The sequence below is a fragment of the Megascapheus bottae genome, chromosome 6 (genome assembly GCF_031878675.1).
Source record: "Megascapheus bottae isolate mThoBot1 chromosome 6, mThoBot2.hap1, whole genome shotgun sequence".
Lineage (NCBI taxonomy): Eukaryota > Metazoa > Chordata > Mammalia > Rodentia > Geomyidae > Megascapheus > Megascapheus bottae.
This window is the reverse complement of record NC_143514.1, coordinates 78607833-78632209: the sequence shown is the minus strand read 5'-3', so window position 1 is coordinate 78632209 and position 24377 is coordinate 78607833. Positions and strand designations below refer to the sequence as shown.

Genomic DNA, 24377 nt, shown 5'->3' with positions numbered 1-24377 from the left:
GATAAGAGTCTCAGGTCCTTCTGTGCCCAGGCGGGCTTTGAATCTTGATCCTTAGACCTCGGCCTCCTGAGTAGTTAGGATTACAGGCATGAGCCACCTTGCCCAGCACATTCCTAATTTTTCTGAGGAAATTTACTTCATGAGCAGAGAGGCAGGGAAAAATCTTACTATGGCTTAGAACACAAACATAGCAATTCTCCACAAGAACTGAAAAGTGGCAGTCAAACAAATTTATGTACAGAAATGTTCAAAGAAGCCCAAAGTAGAATCAACCCAAATGCTAATCAAATAAATGAATAAACAAAATGTACTATCTATACAATGGGATATTATCCATCCATAAAAAGGAATCGAAGTAGGGTGTTGGTGGTTGAAATTATGGTGGGACAGTAGGAGGCTGAAATAAGCAGAGTGGGATTCAAAGCTATTCTGGACAGAAATGTCTGCAAGATGTCATCTCCCATTAATCAGTAAAATGTTGGAATGGAGGTATAGCTTAAGTGGAAGAGCGCTAGCTGAGCAAGTATAAGGCCATGAGTTCAACATCCCCAGTACCAGTGCAATAAAAATGAAAAACACACAAACTCCCAAAGTAGCAAGAATCAGGTATTGAAACATGCTACAATGTGGATTAACTTTGAAAATATTGTGCTAAGTGGAAGAAGTTAGACACACCAGAAAGGTCCTTTATATGATGTATTATTCCATTTATACCACATAGCTCAAATAGGTAAACCTATAGAAACAGTATATTTATGGTTTCTGGAGGGCTGGGAGAAGGGATGAGGGAATAACTGTTTAATTGAAGGTAAAAGAAATGTTTTGAAACTATAGCAGTGGTGGTACAATGTACCAACTGCCACGGGACTATATACTTAATGTTGAATTTTATATTCATATAATCCCATCTCCAGTTAAAGACCCAGAAAATGAAAGTAGAGTAAATGCCTGCAAAGCCCTAGGGGATGGTAGGCAATCTGCTTTTTCTTTGTTTGTCCCAAATTCCATTTGTTTTTGATTATCACAAGCCAATGCACATAAATAAGCCATCAGCTAGGCACAGTGATGTGCCTGTACTTACAGGCTCTTGGAAAGCTAAAGCAGGAGGATTGTTTGAGCGCAGGAGTTTGAGTCCAGCCTGGGCCACAGAGTGAGACCCTGTCTCAACAAAAATCAAGAACCACTAACTGTTCCAAATAAGGCATCAATATGACTCAGGTTTCCTAATTTGTTCAGTTGGCAAAGCACCTAGTAGAATTTAAGTATATTAGAAGCACTAAAATGTTCTTAATTTGTATAAAGTATAAAGAAAGAGAATACTGAGAAACACATTTTGGAAGATAGAATGACAAAACCCTAGGAAAAATCTAACGTACACGCACAGGAACAGGTCTGACTATAGATTCATGTACAGAGATGTAAACACTTCAGAGAAAAGCTAGTGTTTCCTCAAAAGTTATGTTCCTCTGCAAACTGAAGAATCGATGTAGCTCACAGTTGCTGCCCTCTGAGTTTGGCAGGAGGTTATCCTGGGAGGGCCTGAGCTGCCACTTCCTATTGCTTCCGCAGTGAAACAGCGAAAGGAGTTAAGTTACTTCAGGAGACTCTGGACAGGGTTCCCATTGTTCCAAGTTAGAACTTCAGAGACACAAGGGCCTCATTCATGGCAGGGCTCACAGGCTAGGGAATAGTCTTTAGTGTCCAGTCAATGCAGAGATTTCATAGACACTAACTTGCACAAATACAAGTTCATTATTTTTCAAAAACCATACCGAGAGGAAAGGGGGGGAAAGGAGGAGGGGGAGAGGGGGAGAGAGAGAAAACATTCAGTAGGTATAAAACTGGGAGTAGCGGTCCTAGCTACTCAGGAGGCTGAGCTGAGGATCCTGGTTCAAAGCCAGCCTGGGCAATACAAAGCCCTGAGACGCTTATCTCCAATTAATCACTAGAAAAGGAGAAGTGGGGCTATGGCTCAAGGATAGGGGGTAGCCTTGAGCTGAAGAGCTCAGGGACAGTACCCAGGCCCAGGGGTAGGGTGGTAGCCTTGAGTTGATGAGCTGAGGGACAGTGCCAAAGCCAGAGTTCAAGCCCCATAACAGCCCCTTACCAAACAAAACAAAACAAAACAAAACAAAACAAAAAACTGGGAGTAAGGGCCTATGAGTCTGGTCCTTATCCCCAGTTCTGTTTGATGTGTGTTTAGCAAATCACTTGCTCTTTCTGAATATTTCCTTGTTTGTAGTAAATATTATTTGTAACTTTACTGAGGCTCTAAAACTCTATGAGCACACAGGAGGGCAGGTGAAGTTGTCACACCAGCCCAGTGATGGAAATCTGTTGTGAATGGAAAAGAATTAAAAAGCACCGCCCCCGCCCCCTCCCCCCCAGTCCTGGGGCTTGAACTCAGGGCCTGGGCACTCTCCTTGGACACATTTTGCTCAAGGCTAGCACTCTGCCAGTTCTAGCTTTTTCTGTGTATGTGGTTCCAGGGAATCAAACCCAGTATTTTGTGCATGCTAGGCAAGCACTCCACCACTAGGCCATGCTCCCGGCCCCCAGGCATCTTTTTATTCCCTATCAGCACTTAAAACCAAAGAGACTGGGCATGAGGCCAGTGCTTGGAAGGTTGAGGTTTCACTGCCATAGGTTTAGGCCAGCATGGGCTACACAGTGAGTTGAAGCCAGTTTGGGCTACATAGTGAAACACCTCCCTGTTCCAACCACAAATATCCCCCAAATAAATGAGAAAAAAAACCCTCCAAAACCAAACCTCTATCCCTCTCCCCAAAGCCAAGGAGCTTTACTAGAAACAGAAGAAGTTTCTTTTCTGTTCTCTCTTGAACAAACAAATCATAATGAATCAAGTCCAGTGAGCCCAGGGTCACTCAGCAAGGAACCCTGCACAGAGAGAGGCGAGGAAAAACATAAACAGCGTTGTACATCTCTGTGTTACCAAGTCCTGGATGCAAATGCACTTTTAGAGTGTCTGTTTCTTTGCAGGGGAATGTGTTCAGCTCCCACACTGTCACTTTTGGGTTTTTTCAACCTCAAAACTTGCCAGAGCAAGGACTTTGTCTCCAGAGCCTAAGGAGAAAAAAAATAAGGTTATTACAAATTCATGACAATTCTAGGTAAAGGTAGTAAATTCTAGTTGAAAATAATGAAACAAGTCTTGAGTCTTGAACTCAGGGCCTGAGCACTGTCCTCGAACTTTCTTAAGTGGTAAGTTCTAGCCTTGGGAAAGTCTAAGGACAGTGCTCAGGCCCTGAGCACAAGCCAAAGACTGGTAAAAAACAAAAACAAAGAAAAGAAAACAGAGTCTGTTCAAATATAAAAGGACATAGGTGATGTTCCTGAGCTCTTCAGCTCAAGGCTAGCGTTCTACCACTTTGGGCCACAGCATCATCTCCCTTTCTGGCAAGTTAATTGGATGTAAGTCTCATGGATGATCTTCAGATCTATGCCTCCTTTGTAACTAGGATTACAGACTGGACACTGCCAGGCGCCTACTGCTTGACCTCGGTTTAAATGAGAGACTTCAAGACTAGACAGCATGGCTCTTTTCAGTTTATTGCATGAAGGAGTTACACTAGTCCAAGTTAAAAGCGGACCCCAAATGGTTACATTATTAAAAAAAAAATAATGAAACAGAAAACAGAAATGGTCTCCATCACCAAGGCTTTAAACTACGCCTACTCACTCCTATCTCAATGTCCTTCTCTCTGCACAAACAATTCAGTTACTAGGATGGCTTATAGGTTACAAACCCTAGCTCTACTATGTGTAAAAAAGAGTGTATACAATTTCTATTTATGTGGTACTAAGGAATGGAACCTAGGGCTTCATGCATGCCAGGCAAGCACTCTACCATTAAGCCACCTTCCCAGCCCTCATTACTTTGTTTATTCACCAGACATGTTTTTGAAACCAATTCTATAACAGACACAGGGCAGATACGCTTAAGCCCAGCATTCTCAACTTAGAGCTTGGTAAAAGCAGACATAGAATTCACACACCATGAGAACAGAGGAGGAACACAAAGGAGCAATGCCTCTGTGCCTCTGATTATATAAAATGATATGTATCTGAATGAAAACCAGAAAATGGAAACAAGAGGATTTTGTTTTCCTTTTCTTTTCTATCTTGTTTGTTCCTTTTTTCCACCTTTGGGGGGCACAAAAATGGAGCACATAGGTTAAAAAATGCAGCAGTGGCACTCACTAAGAACTATGTTGAAAATGAACTATACAACTAGTGGGTAGAGATGGGAGGAAGAAACCAGGAGAGAACAGAGTAAGGGGTACCATTGTTCAAGAACTGTACTCATGGGGCCAGGAGTTTGGCCTAGTGGTAGAGTTCTTGCCTAGCATGCATAAAAACCTACGTTCGATTCCTCAGTACCATATATATAAGAAAAAGCTGGAAGTGGTGCTGAGGCTCAAGTGGTAGAGCTCTAGCCTTGAGAAAATCCAAGGACAGTGCTCAGGCCCTGAGTTTAAGCCCCAGGACTGGCAAAAAAACAAAAACAAAAAAAAACTGTACTCATTACCTGACTTATGACTTATGAGATGATAACCTCTCTGTACATCACCTTCATAATGTTAAAAAAAAAAAAGGCATAGAAGTAGGTCATTTCTTTCAGAGCTGTTTTTACTTTTTAAATGTCATGAACATAGATCACTGTCAGGTGTAAGGTATATAACCAAACTGTAGAGTACTGCACAAAGGAATACTATACAGTAATGAAAAGAAATGGGCTGGGAATTTGGCCTAATGGTAGAGTGCTTGCCTAACATGCACAAAGACCCGAGTTCGATTCCTTGGTACCACATACATAGAAAAAAGCCAGAAGTGGTACTGAAGCACAAGTGGTAGAGCTCTAGCCTTGAGAAAGTCCAAGGACAGTGCTCAGGCCCTGAGCTTAAGCCCAGGACTGGCAAAAAAAAAAAAAAAAAAAGAAATGAACTACTGCTTCATGAGTATATTATAGACATATTACATTGAGTGAAATTTACAAAAGAAAGAGAAGAATGAATCATGAAGGCACTCACCAAGGTCGGTTGAGACTTTCTCAAACTGGCTCAGGATAGCACTAGCATTTGTTGACAAGAAGGTCTCATCATCTGCAGTCAGCTAGAAAAGGGTTCAAATGTCACAAGTGGCTTTTTGTATCACACTTAAGAAGGCCACAAGTGTGGCCTAGTGGTGGAATGCTCGCTTAAGATGCACAAAGCCCTGGGTTCGATTTCTCGGTACCACATACAGGAAGAAGCAAGAAGTGGTTTTGTAGCTCAAGTGGCAGAGTGCTAGTGTCCAAGGACAGTGCCCAGGCCCTGAGTTCAAGCCCCAGGAGTGGCAAAAAATAAAAAATAAAGATAGAGGATGAGCCAGGCAAATGCAGTCTCCAGCCTCTTTTCTCAAGGGACAGAATGACCCTTACATGATTTCCATATTCCCTAGCACAGAATATTGGGAAAAGATTAAGACTAGACTCTTTAATGCAATGAAATACATAGGTTTTGGGAATAGATGTTGCTTTTAGCCAGGCACGCGCCTGTAATCTTATCTACTCAGGAGGCTGAGATCTGAGAATTGCGGTTCAAAGCCAGCCTGAGCACTAATGTCCATGAGACTCTTATCTCCAATTAACTACTAGAAAACTGGAAGTGGCGCTGTGGCTCTAGCGGTATTAGCCTTGATCTGAAGAGCTCAGGGACAGTACCCAGGCCCAGAGTTCAAACCCTGCCACCAAAGGGGGAAAAAAAAGGTCACAAGTGGCTTTTTGTGTCATACTTAAGAAGGTTTGAGGATTACAAACTATATCACAGGTCAAGAAGTTCTCTAACAAATATCAGCTGTTTCCTATGCCTAATAATTTAATTAAATATGGTACCTTCTCTCCAAGTTTCCTGAGAGCTGTTAGTATCTCCACTTTCTGTTGAGTGTATAGGTCTCTTTGCAGTTTTCCGACCATCAGATCTCTATCCATCTATAATAGATAAATGAATGCAAGGATATGTAAGGGGAAAATGCTGCATGAAATCCAGTTTTCCACACCTACTTCTTTACAGAATTCACATGTAAGGTAGGCATGGTGGGTCACATCTGTAATCCTAGCCACTCAGGAGGCTGAGATCTTAGGATTGCAGTTCAAAGCCAGCCCCAGTACTAAAGTCTGTGAGATTTTTTTGTCTCCAATTAACCATTAGAAAAGTGAAAGTGGCACTGTGGCTCAAGGGGTATGATGATAGCTTTGAGCTGAAGAGCTCAGAGACAGTGCCCAGGCCCAAAATTCAAGCTCTATGTCCAACACCAACACCAACAAAAAGAGCTGGAGTACCTGTAAATTCTAGCTATTCAGGAGGCTGAGATAGGAGGATCATGGTTCAAAGACAACCCAGGCAGGAGAAAGAGATTCTTATTTCCCATTAATTACCAAAAAAATCAAGAAGTGGAGTTGTGGGTCAAGTGGTAGAATGCTAACCTTGTGCAAAAAAGCTCGGGGACAACACCCAGGCCCAGAGTTCAAGCCCCAGGACTGGCACAAATAAACGCTGGACCTTGTACATACTGGGCAAATGCTCCACTACTGAACTATATGCCCAGCTTATTTTCAAATTACTTATTTAATTAAATATTGAGACAGGATTTTTGATGTTATCTGGTCTCAAATTTCAGGGCTTAAGAGATCTTTCTTCCTCTGCCTCCCAAGTAGTTGTTAGTATAGGCATGCTATTACCTGGCTTCTAAGTGCTTTTACATATATCATTTCACTGAATCCTTGCAAAAACCATAAGAGGTAGGGACTAACGTGATTACCTTTCTACAGACAAACTGAGGAAGAAAGAGGTTGAATATAATAACTTGCAAAGGTCACATATCCCAGTATGCAGAGCAGGGATTCAAACCCATTCAAACCTTTGTTTCTTGTATTGTAGTAATGGGGTTTCAATTCAGGACCTCACACAGGTTGGGCATGTCCCCTACTGCCTGCAACTATACTGTTCAAAAAGGGTCTTGAAAGCTTTCTTTCCCAGGCTGGTCTTAATCTGTGATCCTCCTAATGTCAGCTTCCAAGTAGCTAGTATTACAAACACAACCAACCAGTGTTTGGCTATGCTCTTACTCACTACACTACTGAATTATCCACAGCTGCAAATAACTTGCTATTTACATTCAAGTCTATAAACTGTAGATGCTCATAAAGGTGCTTGAAATTCTCAGAGAAAATAGGAAACATGCATAAGAGAATGTTGCTCATGCATTCTCAGTGGGATTACAGATTAAGGCTCTAGACAAGGATGCTACAGCATTAAGCCAGAGTCCAGCCGGGCACGGTGGCTCACGCCTGTCATCCTAGCTACTCAGGAGGCTGAGATCTGAGGTTCAAGGTTCAAAGTCAGCCTGGGCACAAAAGGATCTCTTATCTCCAATTAACCTCTGGAAAATGGGAAGTGGAGCTTGGCTCAAGGGTAGGGAGGTAGCCTTGAGCTGAAGAGTTCAGGGACATCGTCCAGGCTGAGTTCAAGCCCAAAGAAAGAAAGAAAGGAAGAGGGGGGGAGAGAGAGAGAGAGAGAGAGAGAGAGAGAGAGAGAGAAAAGAAGAAAAGAAGAAAAGAAGAAAAAAAAGAAAGCCAGATTCCAAGCACAAGTCACAAGTGCTCTGGGTCCCAGTGAAACTGCTGTGCACTTTAAACATTCACATTCATTATGAACTATAATTGCTCAAGGTATGAATTTTGCCCCCAAATTGCAGGCTGTAGCTCTAAAATCAACTGGACAATTTTAATACTGTAGACCATCACAATAGGCAAATTCTTGAGCTACAGAAGAAAAACACAACAATTAGAACAATTTAAATAAGTTTTACCTCTGCTAACCTGGTCCGAAGCTGGCCAGGTTGTTTCTTTGCAAACAATCTGATGACCTCTGGAGTTTTAAAGGCCTGGCTGATAGCTGCCTGAATAGCCTAGAAACACAGGAATGCAAAAACAAAAACATTCCAAAGAATCAGATTTGTAAAAAATGATTGATGAAGCTTTATCAAGAAGTCTTTGGGTATCAAGAGAACTGCAAAATCAGTTTTCATTTGTTCCTTCTGTGTATGTCACTGGAGTCAAATAGATAACTAAATGCAGATCTGAAAGATACACATATCCTATTTCATGTACACAAGGCAGACAATAATCAAGAAATTACATTTTTTTAAAAAATACTTTCATTTGCAGTGCTGGAATGGAACACCAGAAGGCAAGCACTCTACCACTAAGCTACATCTTCCAAGCTACATTGTCTCTCACAGAAGAAAAAAAAAAAAAAAGCAATAAGCAAATTGTGCTTACCAGCTGCATTCCACTTAGTTCATCTACCAGAGTCATATTTCCAGACATAATTTTCTTCAGCGACTCATTAAATTCACTTAGCTGCTCCAGAGTTTCCTTTTTGGTTTCTTCATATTCATCTGCATCAAGCTCTTCTCTGAAGTACAGTAAATATGATAATGTAGAAAAGTAAAGATTTCCCAGTGAAAAAAAGCTTAGTACTTACACATGAGAGACTATATCAAAATGAAGAAAACATCCAAATGCTAAGGACAGATGTGCCCACACAGTTGTTAACACTTGAATGTGGTTCCTTTAGTATTTAGGTTTAGTATTTAGTATTAGGGTTTGTTTTTTTTCTCTCTCTTTCTCTTTCTTTTATTCCAGTACTAGAGCTTGAACTCAGAGCCTGGTGCTGTCCCTAAGCTTTGTTTTGCTTAAGGTTAGTACTCTACCACTCAAGGCACAGCTCCACTTCCAACTTTTTGGTGGTTAATTGAAGGTTAAGAGTCTCATGAATTTTTACTGCCCAGACTGGCTTCAAACTATGATTCTCAGATCTCAGCCTCTGAAGTGTTAAGATTATAGACTGTTGGAGATTGAGCCAAGACCAGGAACAACAATAGCACAAGTTCTACCACTGAGTGACACCCTAGCCATTTTTTTTTTTGCCAGTCCTGGGCTTGGGCTCAGGGCCTGAGCACTGTCCTTGGACTTTCTCAAGGCTAGAGCTCTACCACTTGAGCCTCAGCACCACTTCTGGCTTTTTTCTATGTATGTGGTACCGAGGAATCGAACCCGGGTCTTCATGCATGCTAGGCAAGCACTTTAACCACTAGGCCAAACTCCCGGCCCCTAGCCATTTTTCTTTTACTGAAATAAGGCATACTTAAACCACACAATAGTTTCTGTCAGTTTAAACTGGCAGTGCAATCACCTTGGGCAAGATACTGAACACAGCTAAGCCTCAGTTTATCTATAAAGCTTTGGATAATTATGGTACCTATTTAGTAGGGTTGCTATGAGCGCTAAATAAGATAAAAGAAAGTGCTTGGCACATATAGTAACAGGTAAATAACTGTGGTTATTATCATCATTAATGGCAGGGAAGATTTTGTGTGTCCTCCAAAACAGCAATGCAGTACATGCCATCTGAGTGAGAGGTTATTTTTATTCACCAAGCAGGCCACTTATTAAATATTTATGAAGTTACAACAGCTGCCATTTAGTGATCGACCACTTGCTGAGCACCTATGCTGGGCCAAGCACCGTGCATCAACTTCATTTGCAATTTTACATCCCAGCAAAGCTCTTAAATATGCAAGGAACCATCTTGCTCCTTTTTTTTTTTTCTTAGGGCTTGAACTTAGGGCCTGGATGCTCTCCCTGAGTTTTTAATGCTCAATGCTAGTCCTTTACTACTTGAGCTACAGCTCCACTTTTAGATTTTTTTTTTTTTTTTTTTTTTTTTTTTTGCCAGTCCTAGGCTTGAGCTCAGGGCTTGAGCACTGTCCTTGGACTTTCTCAAGGCTAGAGCTCTACCACTTGAGCCTCAGCACCACTTCTGGCTTTTTGCTATGTATGTGGGGTACCAAGGAATCGAACCCGGGTCTTCGTGCATGCTAGGCAAGCACTCTACCACTAGGCCAAACTACCGGCCCCCACTTTTGGATTTTCTGATGCTTAACTGAAGATAAAAGTCTCATGGACTCTCCTTCCCTGGCTCTGAATCATGATCCTCAGATCTGAGACTCCTGAGTAGCTAGGGTTACAGGAATGAGCTACTGTCATGGGCAAAATTTTTTTTTTTAAGTGCTGGGGATTGAACCCAGACTTCAGCATGCTAAGCACCCATTCTTCTACTGAGCTACACTCCCAGCCCAGTCTCAGTCTTTTTTTTTTTTTTTTTAAATGTGGGTCATGAGGCTTGAACTCAGCCTGGGTGCTGGCCCTGAGCTCTTCAGCTCAAGGCTACGACCCAACCCTTGAGCCAAGCCCCACTTCTCCTTTTCTACAGGTTAATTGGAGATAAGAGTCTCAGGCCCTTTTGTGCCTGGGCTGGCTTTGAACCTTGATCCTCAGATCTCAGCCTCCTGAGGAGCTAGGATTACAGGCGTGAGCCACCAGGCCTGCCGCAGTTTGTCTTTTGAGCACATACCAAAAGTCCATACCAGGCATGACAGTTTAAATATTAAAGACCAAGTATGTAGTCAGGCACCATGGCTCATATCTGTAACCCTAATCAGGAGGATGAGATCTGAGGATTGCAGTTCAAATCCAGCCCAGGCAGGAAAGTCATGAGACTCTTATCTCTGATTAAGTAGTAAAAAAAAAAAAAAAAAAGCAATGAAAAAGCTCAGGGACAGAGCCCTCGTGCTCAGTTCAAGTTCCAGGACTAGCACGCACATGTGCACACACACACACACACACACACACACACACACACACACACACACACACACATAGAGTAGTGTTATTATTTCCACCTCAAGGAGGTTAAGCATTTTTGCCAAGTTCCCATGCACTTAGTAATTACTTGAAAGACTTCCACATTCCAGGACTTATGACTCCAAAGCCTACATTGACTTTATAACTCTTAACAGACAAAACACTATGAGAAATACTACAGACGAAAACAAAATTACACATGGGCCTACATTCACAGAACTTGTAATCTAGCTTTAGAAAAAAGGCATTTATGTCATAATAACACACAATTATACTATTACCTGCATTCCTCAAGATCTTGTAATTGCTGCATTAGTCTATCCAACTGTTCTTCTAAATTCTGCTTTAATTTGCTTGTTTCTGTCTTACCTCTGGAAGCCATTTTAATCTCTGTAAAACAATAAGCTACATATAGCACATTGATTTAATTTGAAAAGATTCAATGAATTAGTGTAATTTAAAATTGAGTTTAGCCAGGTGCTGGTGGCTCATACTTGTAATCCTATTCAGGAAGCTGAAATCTGAGGATCATGGTTTATTTAAAGCCAGCCAGAGCAGGAAAGTCCTTAAGACTATCTCCAAGTGGAGGTGTGGCTCAAAGTGGTAGAGTGCTAGCCTCGAGCAAAAGAGCTCAGGGATAGTGCCCAGGCCATGAGTTCAAGACCTACGACTCGATAAATAAATAATTTAGTTTAAATTTAAGTTCTTTCTAAGTTCCAGATATGGAAATGAGAGCTATTCAAATAAAATCTCAGTTTGGATATAAAAGTTTAAACTCAGCATAACAACATTCCATAGAAATACCTGGTAAAGCAGGACATGGTGATTCACTCCTGTAATCCTAGCTACTTAGAAGGCTGAGATCTGAGGATCATGGTTCAAAACCAGCCTGGGCATTAAAGAATTTAAGACTTGGGGCCGGGAGTTTGGCCTAGTGGTAGAGTGCTTGCCTAGCATGCATGAAGACCAAGATTTGATTCTTGGTAGCACATACATAGAAAAACAAAACAAAACCCGGAACTGGTGCTGAGGCTCAAGTGGTAGAGCTCTAGCCTTGAGAAAGTCCAAGGACAGTGCTCAGACCCTGAGCCCAAGCCCAGGACTGGCCAAAAAAAAAAAAAAAGTGAGACTCTTATCTCCAATCAATCACTAGAAAATGGGTAGTGGGGCTGTGCCTCAAGGGGTAGGGTGGTAGCCTTGAGCTGAAGAGTTCAGGGACAATGCCCAGGCCCAGAGTTCAAGCCCCTTGACCCACCAAAAAATAAAAAAAAGAAGAAAGAAATGCTTGAGAATTTAATTTCAAGTCTTCTCTCTTGATCTATATTACTTTAAACAAATTTGAAATATGAACATACTAATTTTTCTTTTTTGTCCAAGACTGGGACTTGAACCTAGTATCTGATATTTTTGCTCATTGGCTGGTGCTCAACCACTTGAGCCACATCTCCATCCGGAACATACTGATTTATACAGAAATGGTCAGGGTGCTGGTAGAGTGGCTCTGATGTAAGTGTGAGACACTACGTTCAATTTCTAGTAATGTCAACAAAAGAAAAATACATAAGGAATTATTAAAATTTCCTGGTTGAGGGCTGGGAGTACAGTTCAAGAGTAGAATGACACCTGTGTGAAGTAAGCCCTAGGCTAGACTCAAATATCAGCACTAAAAACAAAATACCTTTAGTCTAACCACACTGAAAGTTCAAAGCATACTGCACACGGTTTCCTCTTTTGTTGTTGGGGACTGAATCCAGGGCCTCCCTGCTTACTCAGCCCAGTACACCTTCTACCTTCTCACATTACTCCCAGCACTTCACATTTCTCCCCCCCCCCCCATAAAACAGGGTCTCATTTTGCAGCCCAGGCTAGCCACAAACCAAAATTTCCCTTTATGGGATTACACACATGTATAATATCCTTCTCTTTTGAGCCTCCATTTCCTACAATTAGTAGAAATTCTAATCTACCCAAGGTCTAGATTCAAGTGTCACCTTTCTCCATTTAAGCCTTTCTTAATTTTCTGTCAATCACAAGGTGGTGAATTCTTTGAGAACAAGGATTTTACCAGTCTTGGGTAGACAAACTGTATTTGATAAATGATTAATAAAAATTGTTTCTGGGGATGGGAGTTTAGCCTAGTGGTAGAATGCTTGCCTAGCATGTACGAAGACCTGGGTTCAATTCCTCCATATTACATACATAGCAAAAAGCCAGAAATGGTATTGTGGCTCAAGTGGTAGAGCTCTAGCCTTGAGAAAGCCCAAAGACAGAGCTCAGGCCCTGAGTTCAAGGCCCAGGACTGGCAAAAAAAAAAAATTATAGAAAATTGTTTCTTGGAGGAGGCGGGAGGGAAATGGGGACCAAAACATGAAAAAGGGTATCAATGTTTGTGAAGTAATGCACCTTCTATATGGTGAATATAATGTAACCCTTCTATTAATTACAATAAAAATATATGAAAAAATTGTTTCTGTGTTGCATATTTTTTTCTCTATTGGCATTTTTTTTTTTTTGGTGGGTCATGGGGCTTATACTCAGCCTGGGCGGTGTCCCTGAGCTCTTCAGCTCAAGGCTACCACCCTACCCTTGAGCCAAGCCCCACTTCCCATTTTCTAGAGGTTATTTAGAGATAAGAGTCTCAGGTCCTTTTGTGCCAAGGCAGGCTTTGAACCTTGATCCTCAGATCTCAGCTCCTGAGTAGCTAGGATTACAGGTGTGAGCCACCCTACCCAGCACATTCCTAGCCCGGCTAGCATCTATTTTTCTTTTCTTTCTTTTTTTTTTTTAGCATGAGTTATGCAATTGTAAAAATTGACTGTAGCTCTGGGGATAGAACCTAGGGCCTGCTGGGTACGGTGTAATCCTAGCTACTCAGGAGGCTGAGATCTGAGGATCGAGGTTCAAAGCCAGCCCAGGCACTAAAGACCTTAAGATTCTTTTTCTTTTTTTTGCCAGTCCTGGGCCATGAACTCAGGGCCTGAGCACTTTCCTTGGACTTTCTCAAGGCTAGAGCTCTACTACTTGAGCCTCAGCAGCACTTCTGGCTTTTTGCTATGTATGTGGTACCAAGGAATTGAACCCAGGTCCTCGTGCATGCTAGGCAAGTGCTCTACCACTAGGCTAAACTACAGGCCCTCTTTTTTTTTTTGCCAGTCCTGGCCTTGAACTCAGAGTCTGAGCACTGTCCTTAGGCTTTCTCAAAGGCTAGAGCTCTACCACTTCAGCTTCAGCACCACTTCCAGCTTTCTTCTATGTATGTGGTAAGGAGGAATGGAATCCGGTTCTCCTGCATGTAGGCAAGCACTCTACCCACTGGGCCAAACTCCCCACCCAAGACCTTAAGTCTTACCTCCAATTGAACACTAGAAAATGAGAAAAGGGGCTGTAGCTCCAGAGGTAGGGCGGTAGCCTGGAGCTGAAGAGCTCAGGGGCAGTGCCCAGACCCAGAGTTCAAGCCCCATGACCCGCCCCCAACCCCCTATACACAAAAGAACCTAGGGCCTTACACATCTTACTGAACACCATATGCCAGGCTTGTCCACGATTTTATCACAGCTCAGTGTTTATCTATGTTTCACTCCTGCCTAAATTCTTTCTGTTGTTGTCAGTCATGGGTGCTGTCCCTGAGCTTTTCAGCTCAAGGATAGCAATGTACCACTTAGGCCACAGCACTGTTTCCGTTTTTCTGATGGTTAATTGGAGATAAAAATCTTGTGTAATTTTCATACTTGGGCTGCCTTTGAACCATGCTTCTCGGCCGCCTGGGTAGCTAGTATTACAGGTGTGAGCCACTGGCACCTGGCTCCTCACTAATTTCTTTCTTTTTTTTTTTTTTTGCCAGTCCTTATGCACTCTACTACTTGAGCCACAGCACCACTTCTGGTTTTTTTGTATGTGTGTGCTACGGAGGAATCAAATCCAGGACTTCATGCATGCTAAGGCAAGCATTCTACCACTATGCCAAACTCCTGACCCTGACTAAATTCTTTTTTTTTTTTTTTTTTTTTTGTTGTGGGTCATGGGGTACTGAGGCTCTGTCCCAGAGCTCTTCAGCTCAAGGTTACCACCCTACCCTTGAGCCAAGCCTCACTTCCCATTTTCTAGATGTTAATTGCAGATAAGAGTCTCAGGTCCTTTTGTGCCTGTGCAGGCTTTGAATCTCGATCCTCAGATCTCAGCCTCCTGAGTAGCTAGGATTACAGGCGTGAGCCATCGTGGCAGCCCTAACTAAATTCTTGAGAGCCGAAATTAAATTCTCCTGTTGGCTTTCTCAACACTTAATACAAATATGTGATTGCTGGACCAAGTACAAAGAGGCCCCACATATTTAAAATCTATTAAAAACAAAACAAAAACCCTGAGGTTGCAGGCATGGCTCAAAAGGCCCTGAGTCAATGTTCAGTACAGCTCCCACCGCCAAAAAAAAAAAAGATTTTTTTTTTTTAAGTGTTGAGGATTGAACAAGGGGCCTCATACATGCTAATAAGAGCACTCTCACCGACTACACCACCAGTCCTCGAAGTATTTATTTATTTACCGTGAAGCTTGGGCTGGCTTTGAACCGTGATAGCCGTGATCCTCAGATCTCAGCCTCCTGAGTAGCGAGGTTTACAGGTGTGAGCCACCGCGCCCGGCTTCAGAAGAGGCAAAGCTCTTCTGAATAAATTTCAGAGAAGATAGGAGCACTGGAAAAGCCTTCGCCTGAAATCTTCTCAGGAAGATTTAACTCGCTGGCACCCCCTGGTACTGAACAAAGGCAGTGCACTTTTTCTTGTTTTAAACCAAACTATAGAAATGGCTGTCACACGCTGTTATCTGGCAAGTCCTCATTCATGCTCACCTGTCTCCTAGCACATAGAATTCTGCAAAGCCGACCTCTCTCAACTGAATAAAACTCCAACCCTGGTTGTTCCGAGTGGGGTCAGCTTGAGGACAGTGCAGTTGTCCACGAAGACTACAAGAGGCTCGAAATTCAGATCACCTGGATGTGAACACTATTAACCGGACAGTTCCGTTAGCAGCCTGTAACTGATGCCCAGCCTGTAATTCGTTAGAAGGACGAGGGTGCTGAGCCCCTGGACTGCACCTCAGGCAGCCTTTTTGAGGCTTTTTCCCCCCTCTCCCAGCAAGGTCCTGGACACGCCTTACACCGTCAAGTCCAGAAGCTTCCCAACGGTGAGTCGGAAGGCACAGCTCTCCCGGCCTGGCGGTGAGCAGGGTTGGCCCGGGCGTTCCAGCTCAGGCTGCGGGTCAGGGCGTCTCCAGGCACCGCCCCACAGCCCATGCCCCGCCGGGGAGCTGGCAGCTCGCGTAGTCAGGTCGGGCTCAGCGAGGCCTCAGTTCCACTGGCGGTGGCCGTGAGCCAGCCTCCCTCCAAACTCCTTTCGGTCCTCCCCCCTCAAAACCGGGACACCCCCCTCGAGACCCCAGGGCTCCCGCTCTGCCTCCCACCCGCCTGGGGAGCCCAGAGATTGGAACCCGGGACCCCGCCTACCTGAGGTCTCCGGCCGGGCGGACCGAGCTGGAGGCGCACTTCCGCCGGACCCAGGTCCTTCCGGTTTCCTTAACCAATGGGAATGTGCGCTCGGTGCGCCCCGGCTGGCGTCCGGGCTGCGGCTGCCTCCCGGGGGCGGGGCCGGCTGGCTGGGAGAGCGTGGCCAGCTCCCGGACCCGCCGCGTCTCCCAGGACCTGGTCTCCTGTGTGTCCCAGGCAACGGCTGGGACCTTCGGAGGCCAACACCACTGTCCCCGAGGCAAGGTGATCCTGTTTAGGTCTTGACCCTTAAGTCTCTGTGGAATCCCAGACCTCGGTCAATTACCCCCGTGACCTTTGGTACAGTTGAATTCACTGGGGGGCGGGGGGAGGGGGGAGGGATGGGGAGGAGGGAAAAGTGCTCCATTGTGCAGGATTGATCCCTTCTTACCCTACATATGCTTCTAAATCCGTGAAAGACTTGGCGCACCCTCCAAAGCCTTGATGGGACGTGGCTCATGGCCCATCCACAAGTAGAGCACTTGAGGCCTTGGGTTTGACCTTCAGCGCCACACCTGCCCGGGGTGTACTCACTTAACACTCTCCAAGAGAGAGGCAACTGAGCGTTCGGCTCAGAAATGGAGTGCGGATCAGCCCATCTAACTGAAAGGGCAATACAAGGTAGTTCACAGGTCATCTTGGTTGTCTACAGCAAAATTCGCTCAGAGATTTGGTTGTTCAAGTTTGTATTTCAGCTACTCAGGACAAATGATCAACTCTGATTATCATAGGACTCTGCAGAATGAATTGTCCCTGTCAAGTTTTGCCTTCTCATCAGTTGTTTTGCAGAGGTACAGTTTGATTAGGAAACCACTTTCCAAGCCCATGGTAGCTTACCTTGGTAAGCGTTTCAGATTCAGAGGAAGTACCTCTTATGCTAATGTAGTTATTTTTCAATTTTCATATGTGAATATGTGTGCCAATGTTTTGGGTAAAATGCAATTCAATGGTACTTCATGTGAGAAAACATCCATCTCAGTGATAATAGAAATAAAACTGATGGGGCCATGGGGCCTAGTGGTAGAGTGCTTGCCTAGCATGCAAGAAGACGGGGGTTCGATTCTTCAGTACTACATACATAGCAAAAAGCCAGAAGTGGTGCTGAGGCTCAAGTGGTAGAGCTCTAGCCTTGAGAAAGTCCAAGGACAGTGCTCAGGCCCTGAGCTCAAGCCCAGGACCGGCAAAAAAACCAAAACAACAACAACAAAAAAAAACTGATGGGACTAGGGTTTGGCTTAGTGTAGAGTGCTGGCCTAGCATGCCAGTTCGATTCCTTGGTACCACATGCATAGAAAAGGCCAGAAGTGGTGCTGTGGCTCAAGTGGTAGGGCTCTAGCTTTGATAAAGCTCAAAGACAGTGCTCAGGCCCTGAGCTCAAGCCCAGGACTAGCAAACAAATAAATAAATAAACGAGGGAGAAAGAGTAAACTTTTCCCATAAAAGTTTAAATTGAAGGGCCAGGAGTTTGGCCTAGTGGTAGAGTTCTTGCCTAGCATGCACGGGAAGAGCTGGGTTCAATTCCTCGGCACCACATACATAGAAAAAAGCCAAAAGTGGTGCTGTGGCTCAACTGGTAGAGCTCTACCTTTGAGAAAGCCCAAAGACAGTGCTCAGGCCCAGAGTTCAAGGTCTAGGACTGGGGGAAAAAAAAAAAGATTTTTTTTCTCATATAAGAAATAGCTTAGGGGCCAGAAGTTTGGCCTAGTGGTAGAGTGTTTGCCTAGCATGCACAAAGACCTGATTCAATTCTTCAATATTACATACAGAGCTCTAGCCTTGAGAAAGCCCACAGACAGTGGTCAGGCCCTGAGTTCAAGCCCCAGGACTTGGAAAAACAAAAAAAGATATGGATCAGTGTCCAGTTTGTCTTTGGGGATGAACCTGTGGTGCCACCCTATACCTAAACAGTTTTGTCCCTGCAGTTTTGTGAGTGGTAGGATATGCCAGATGCCTGTAAGCCTTCTACTCAGCAAACTGAGATCTGAGGATCACAGTTCGAAGCCATCCAGGGCAGGAAAGTCTGTGACACTTGTCTAAAATTAACCAGCAAAAAGCCAGAAGTGGAGCTGTGGTTCAGGTGATAGAGCCACCAGTCTTGAGTGGAAAAGTTCAGGAACCTAACTTCAAGCCAGGACCTGAGTTCAAGCCCACATACTAGGGCAGAAACAAAATAGCTAGACAGGTTCTGGAGTCCTAATTTATAACCTCTTAACCTATACTAAGTAAAACATGTCTTTTCACTTTCTGTCAACACTATGTGGAATGTGCCCTCTCCCTTATCCTTCTAATCCATGAGTGTGTGTGTGTGTGTGTGTGTGTGTGTGTGTGTGTGTGTATACGTATGTGTATATGTGTACACACATTCACTCATTAAGGCTTGAACTCATAGTCTTGGCACTGTTTCTTAGCTTTTTCACTCAAGACTGGTGCTCTGCTACTTCAGCCACAGCTCTACTTCTGGCTTTTTGGTAATTAATTGGACATAAGAGTCTTAAAGACTTTTCTTCTGGGATTCTCAGAGTAGCCAGCATGACAGGCTGTGAGCCACCAGTGCCGGGCCTGTCCATTTTTTCTTCCCATGAGAATCCTTGTTCTACCTCAACAGTGACTAATATAATTAGTACAAACAACTACAAGCCCTGAAATGAGAAACTACACGTGCTTTTTAACCATTTAGGGAATTTTGCTAAATAAGTACTTGCTCAAAATGTACTTCCTTAGTTTTGATGATAATAGAGTACTATTCTTTTCAGACATTTATTCTGGTTTAATGTGTATAATCTTAGACATTATAAAAGAAAGGTCAGACCATTTGTGCATCGTATGTTCCTGCACTTTTTTTTAGTAACAACCTGATTCTACAGTTCTGTGCTAAGGATATTCTTCTATACCTTTGGGTTCTTGTTTTGAGTTAATGGATGATGATAACATATTTGTAGGACATAAGTAGAAGAAGGTAGTGTGGGTTCCTTTTATGGAACAAAAATAGAACCCAAGCCTTCAGATGGAAGTAAAAAAAAACCTGGAGAATGAAGAATGTTATGTTAAGTTGGTAATTATTAGGGACAAGACTAAGGAAAGTAACTTCAGAACTGAGAATCGTAACTGGGAAACCAGATAAATGTTATTTGACAGCTGAAGGAGTTTAGGACATTTCATCTTGGACTTGGCATGGGAGCTAAGATATGGAAAGTGCTGAGGCAGAGGTAACTTGAGTGACTAATATGCTGAACACTTGGACCTTTATTTATCCAGTGCTAGGGATTGAACCCAGGGCCTTTTGCATGGGAGGCTAATGTTCTACCACTGACCTATGTCCTCAGTTGAACTTCTTTTAAATGGTATACCAGCAGATTGCTTGTATCATTTTTGCACCAATCTTGTATAATAAAGGAAAGCATACGTTTCTATGATGAAGAATGTTATTCTAGCATCCATGAAATTCTGAGCAAGTTAATCTCTCTAAGCTTCTGTTTCTTTGTTTGTACAAAGGGATGTGTGTGTAATAATCATTAGATATATTGTAAGAATTCCATGAATACTTAGAGATTGCTCTGTATGTGTGTGTGTGTACACTCAATTGGAGATATGGACCTCATGGATTTTTCTGCCTGGGCTGGCATTGAACCACAATCTTCACATCTGTCTCCTAAGTAGGTAGGATTATAGGTATGATGGCGCCCAGTTTAGAGATTGCTTCTTTTGTCAGAAGAATTCAATGAATATTGCTAGTGCTGCTATGACTATCATGATTAGTAAAATAATTGTACATTTATATGTGCATATGGATCAGGCTTACCTAAAAAGAATGAGTAGATATATTACCATCTAACAGGGAACAAAGAAAATGAGGATGCCATAAGCAAGAATCCTGAAACTTTCTTCTCTTACCAATTTACCATTTACCATCCCCATCTCATTATAGGCAACTATTGATCTGCCTCTGTCTTACATTACTAAAATTTCATATAACTGTAATTGTATGGTATATACAATAAGCCCATCTTATTCATGGATGTATTACTAGTGGTTGACCAAACATGATAAAAATAAATTTTTAAAAATCAAATTTCAGAAAGAGTACTTATGTTTTCTTGTGCTCATTGTGCAGCTCAGTTGATGGAAAGAAGCTTTATGTTAATTTGCATGGAATGATCTGCTGAGTGTTCCCTGCCCTTAATTTTGTGCAGATATCCTCCAAAGCCAACAAAGGGCAAGTGGTAATATTCTGAAGCATATTGTCATTTGTAAGGAAATGGAAAGACTTGGAAAAAAATCATATTAAGTAAAGTAAGCCAGACCCAAAGAAACATAGGCTCCATGGTTTCCCTTATTTGTAACAACTAGTATATGCCTAGCAGAGTCCTAGCAGGGGATCACAAAAGCTCAATAGCTATGTACATTTGACCATATAAAATGATGCTAATCAAAATGAACTCCAAGATATGGAAATAAGCATTCCGTTTGTTTAGTGTACTGTTTGCAGTTATTTTTTTCTTTATTATTATTATTTTGCTAGTCCTGGGGCTTGAACTCAGGTCCTGAGCACTGTCCTTGGCCTGTCTCAAGGCTAGTGCTCTATCACTTGAGCCACAGCACCACTTCCAGCTTTTTCTATGTATGTCGTACTGAGGAATTGAACCCAGGTCTTCATAGATGCTAGGTAAGCACTCTACCACTAGGCCAAACTCCTGGCCCTTTCTTTCATTTTATTTCCTTTGATTTGTTCTTGTAGTCTCTGTCTTCGATTTTGGTACATTTTGTCTGGTATTTAAGTTTATCTGATTTGGAGAAGGGAAGGGGAAACCATAGAAAAACCTGAGGAAGGGTGAACCAATGCAACAGTGATACTCACTAGACACTATGTTGAATGAACTTTACAACTTGGGGGAGGCAGGGAGGGAAAGGAGAAGAAAAGGAGGAAGGGGGTAACACTGTAAAGAAATGTATTCATAGCTGGCGAGGGACTCACCCCTGTAATCCTAGCTACTCAGGAGGCTGAGATCTGAGGGGGATCAAGGTTCAAAGCCAGCCTGGTCACCAAAGTACCTGAGACTCTTGTCTACAATTAACCTCTAGAAAAGGGGAAGTGGGCTTGGCTCAAGGGCAGGGCCGTAGCCTTGAGCAGAAGAGCTCAGGGACAGTGCCTAGGCCGAGTTCAAGTCCCGGGACCCACAAAAAGAATGTACTCGTCACCTTACTAACCTAACTGTAACCTCTCTGTACATCACCTTTACGATTGAAAAAAAAAAAAAAAGATGGCGTGAGTGCAGCAGAAGTTGGGTGGCGTCAGGGGAGAGGGCGTGATCCAAGCATACTGTAGTGACCGAGGGCAGTACCTCCTGCTCATGTGCGGGCTTCCTCGTTGGTATACCCCATGGGTACCTCCTGCGCATGTGCGGGCTTCCTCGTTGGTATACCCATGGGTACCTCCTGCGCATGTGCGGGCTTCCTCGTTGGTATACCCATGGGTACCTCCCGCGCATGTGTGGGCTTCCTGGTTGGTATACCCATGGGTACCCCCTGCGCATGTGCGGGCTTCCTCGTTGGTATACCCATGGGTACCTAGGCGTGGCCCTGCAGTTTTGGTTTCACTCAAAATGTCTGTGAGATTTGTCAGTAGTTTGTATTTATTGCTCAATATTGTATAAAGGAATACCAAATTTGTTTCTTCATTAATTCCTCATCTCTTCCATTGTTTGTTTTCTTTTTGAGCCTGGTAGCCCAGGCTGACCTTGAATTTACAATCCTTATGCTGCAGCTTCTCAAAGTGCTCCGATTACAGACGTGTGTCATCATGCCCTGCTTAACCTATTGTTTTGTGTTTGTGTTGGGCTTGGGCTTGAACTCGGGGCCTGGGTGCTGTCAAGGCTAGTGCTCTACTGCTTGAGTCACAGCCCCACTTCTGGTGTTTTGGTAGTTAATTGGTGATAAGAGTCTCAAGGACTTTACTCTCTGTGCTGGCTTTGAACCAGATGTGATTCTCAGATCTGTTTCCTGAGTAGCTAGGGTTACAGGCATGAGACATTGATGCCCAGCCTTACGTAACTGTTTTAATGAATACCTAAAACCCTTTCTCCATGGGCTCTTTGAGAATCTTCCTCCATAGATTACTTGCTTTCTTTCTTTTTCTTTTCTTTTCTTTTTTTTTTTTTCTTTTTGTGGGTCCTAGGACTTGAACTAGGCCTGGGCGCTGTCCCTGAGCTCTTCAGCTCAGGGCTACCACCCTACCCTGGAGCAAGCCTCACTTCCTTTGAGTCTCCTTTGGTGCCCAAGGCTGGCTTTGAACCTTGATCCTCAGATTTCAACCTCCTGAGTAGCTAGAATTACAACCATGAGAATTACAACCCGCTTCACCTGCTTTCTTTTTTTTTTTTTGCCAGTCCTGGGCTTGAGCTCAGGGCCTGAGCACTGTCCTTGGACTTTCTCAAGGTTAGAGCTCTACCACTTGAGCCTCAGCACCACTTCCAGCTTTTTTCTATGTATGTGGTACCGAGGAATCGAACCCGGGTCTTCATGCATGCTAGGCAAGCACTTTAACCACTAGGCCAAACTCCCAGTCCCTTCACCTGCTTTCTTGAACTCTGGCTTCCTAATGGTACTTGCCCATGAGCTACCAACATTCCAGTCCTCTGTTACAAACACATTAAGTAAATATTCTTCCTTAACTGTAATATCTCACTAATCCCATTAAAGATATCATTCTGAAGCATGTACTTTGTTTTTCTTTTCTTTTTCTGTTTCTTGAGACAAGTTCTCACTTGTTTCCCAGCTGGCCTCAGAGTCATGATTCTCTTCCTTCAGCCTTGTATAGCTAGGATTATAGGCATGCAGCTTTGGTCTTGGATTTCTAGTCTTGAGAACTGCAATAAAATGAGTTTTGTGTTTTTGTTGTTGTTGTTGTTGTTGTTGTGCTGCAGTGTTTTAGAGGGTGGCATTTGGGAGATGCTTGGATGATGAGAGTTGTAAGCTCATCCATGAATTAACCATTGACAGATTAGTAACCATTAATAGGCTTTGAGGAGAGACTTTTGGAGGTGGGGCCTAACTGGAGGAAGTAGGTTACTGTGGTCAGATGAGCAGTTTTCTTTACCACATGCTTCTCCTATAACATTCTATCCCAGTATAGTCCAGAAACAAAAGAGAAAGTGACTAGAGTCTGAAACCTTTGACACCACAAACCAAAATAAACCTTTGCTTCCTTAAGTTGATTTATCTCAGGAATTAAATCAGTTTCAGAAAGCTGACTAAAGTCCCAGATTGTGTGTGTGTGTGTGTGTGTGTGTGTGTGTGTGTGTGTACACATGTGTGCGCACACATGCATGTACATCTGTCTAGTCTTAGGGCTTGAACTCAGGGACAAGCACTGTTCCTGAGCCTTTTTGCTCAAGGCTAACACTCTTGCACTGTCCTTGGATTTTTCTCTACCACTTGAGCCTCAGCAGCACTTTCGGTTTTTTCTAAGTATGTGGTATCGAGGAATCGAACCCGGGTCTTCATGCATGCTAGGCAAGCACTCTACCACTAGGCTAAACTCCCGGCCCAAGGCTAACACTCTTGAGCACCACTTGAGCCATAGCTCTCCTTCCAGTTTTTTTGGTGATTACTTGGAGATAAGCCAGTGGTTCAGGCCTTAATCCTAGGCTGAGATCTGAGGATCCTGGTTCAAAGCCAGCTTGGCAGGAAAGTCTATGACATTTTTCAGGTTAACCACCAGAAAACCAGAAGTGGTGCTATGGCTCAAGTGGTAGAGCACTAGCCTTGAGCTGAAGAGCTCAGGAATAGAGTCCAGGCCCAGAGTTCAAGTCCCATGACTGACACACACACACACAAAAAAAAGCCTTACAGACTTTTCTGCCCACCCAGGCTGGCTTTGAACCACATTCCTCAGATCTTAGCCTCCTGATATCTAGGATTACAGGCAGGAGTCACGAATGCCAGGCTCTAGCACTTACTTTTATGGCACTCAACCAACTAATACTACTAATTTCATTGGGTTAGGAATAAGATTTAGAAACATTATAGTTTTGAAAGCATTTGCCAGCAATTCCAGCATTATACACAGAAATGAATTTA

At 43.3% G+C, this 24377-nt stretch overlaps 2 protein-coding genes across 14 annotated transcripts in view; one reads left to right on the top strand and one right to left on the bottom strand.

Annotated features, from left to right (window-relative positions):
- Positions 1-682: 682 nt before the first annotated feature.
- Positions 683-16317, bottom strand: Lzic (leucine zipper and CTNNBIP1 domain containing). 5 transcript variants are annotated; one of them, XM_090335874.1, is made up of 8 exons: positions 16263-16317; positions 15609-15762; positions 11050-11158; positions 8342-8477; positions 7870-7968; positions 5894-5989; positions 5052-5133; positions 683-3084 (listed from the first exon to the last, which is right to left on the bottom strand). In XM_090335874.1, exons 3-8 carry the CDS (start codon positions 11148-11150, stop codon positions 3026-3028), a joined length of 573 nt encoding a protein of 190 aa, XP_090192000.1. In that variant the 5' UTR covers positions 11151-11158; positions 15609-15762; positions 16263-16317; the 3' UTR covers positions 683-3025. The 5 variants fall into 5 exon arrangements, with proteins under 5 accessions (XP_090192000.1, XP_090191998.1, XP_090192001.1 ...); XM_090335872.1 differs by lacking the exon at positions 16263-16317 and adding an exon at positions 15917-16228 and having other exon boundaries at positions 15609-15808; XM_090335875.1 differs by lacking the exon at positions 15609-15762 and having other exon boundaries at positions 16263-16311.
- The window catches only part of Nmnat1 (nicotinamide nucleotide adenylyltransferase 1), a 28046-nt gene continuing 19593 nt past the window's right edge, over positions 15925-24377 (top strand). For 3 of the 9 annotated variants that reach the window (XM_090335862.1, XM_090335866.1, XM_090335865.1), the window contains exon 1: positions 16443-16526. The gene's annotated coding sequence lies outside the window, so the exon portion shown is untranslated. Of the gene's footprint in view, positions 15944-16411; positions 16527-17071; positions 17093-24377 lie in introns of those variants that run through there. The other 6 variants (XM_090335870.1, XM_090335869.1, XM_090335867.1 and 3 more) reach the window with 6 other exon arrangements.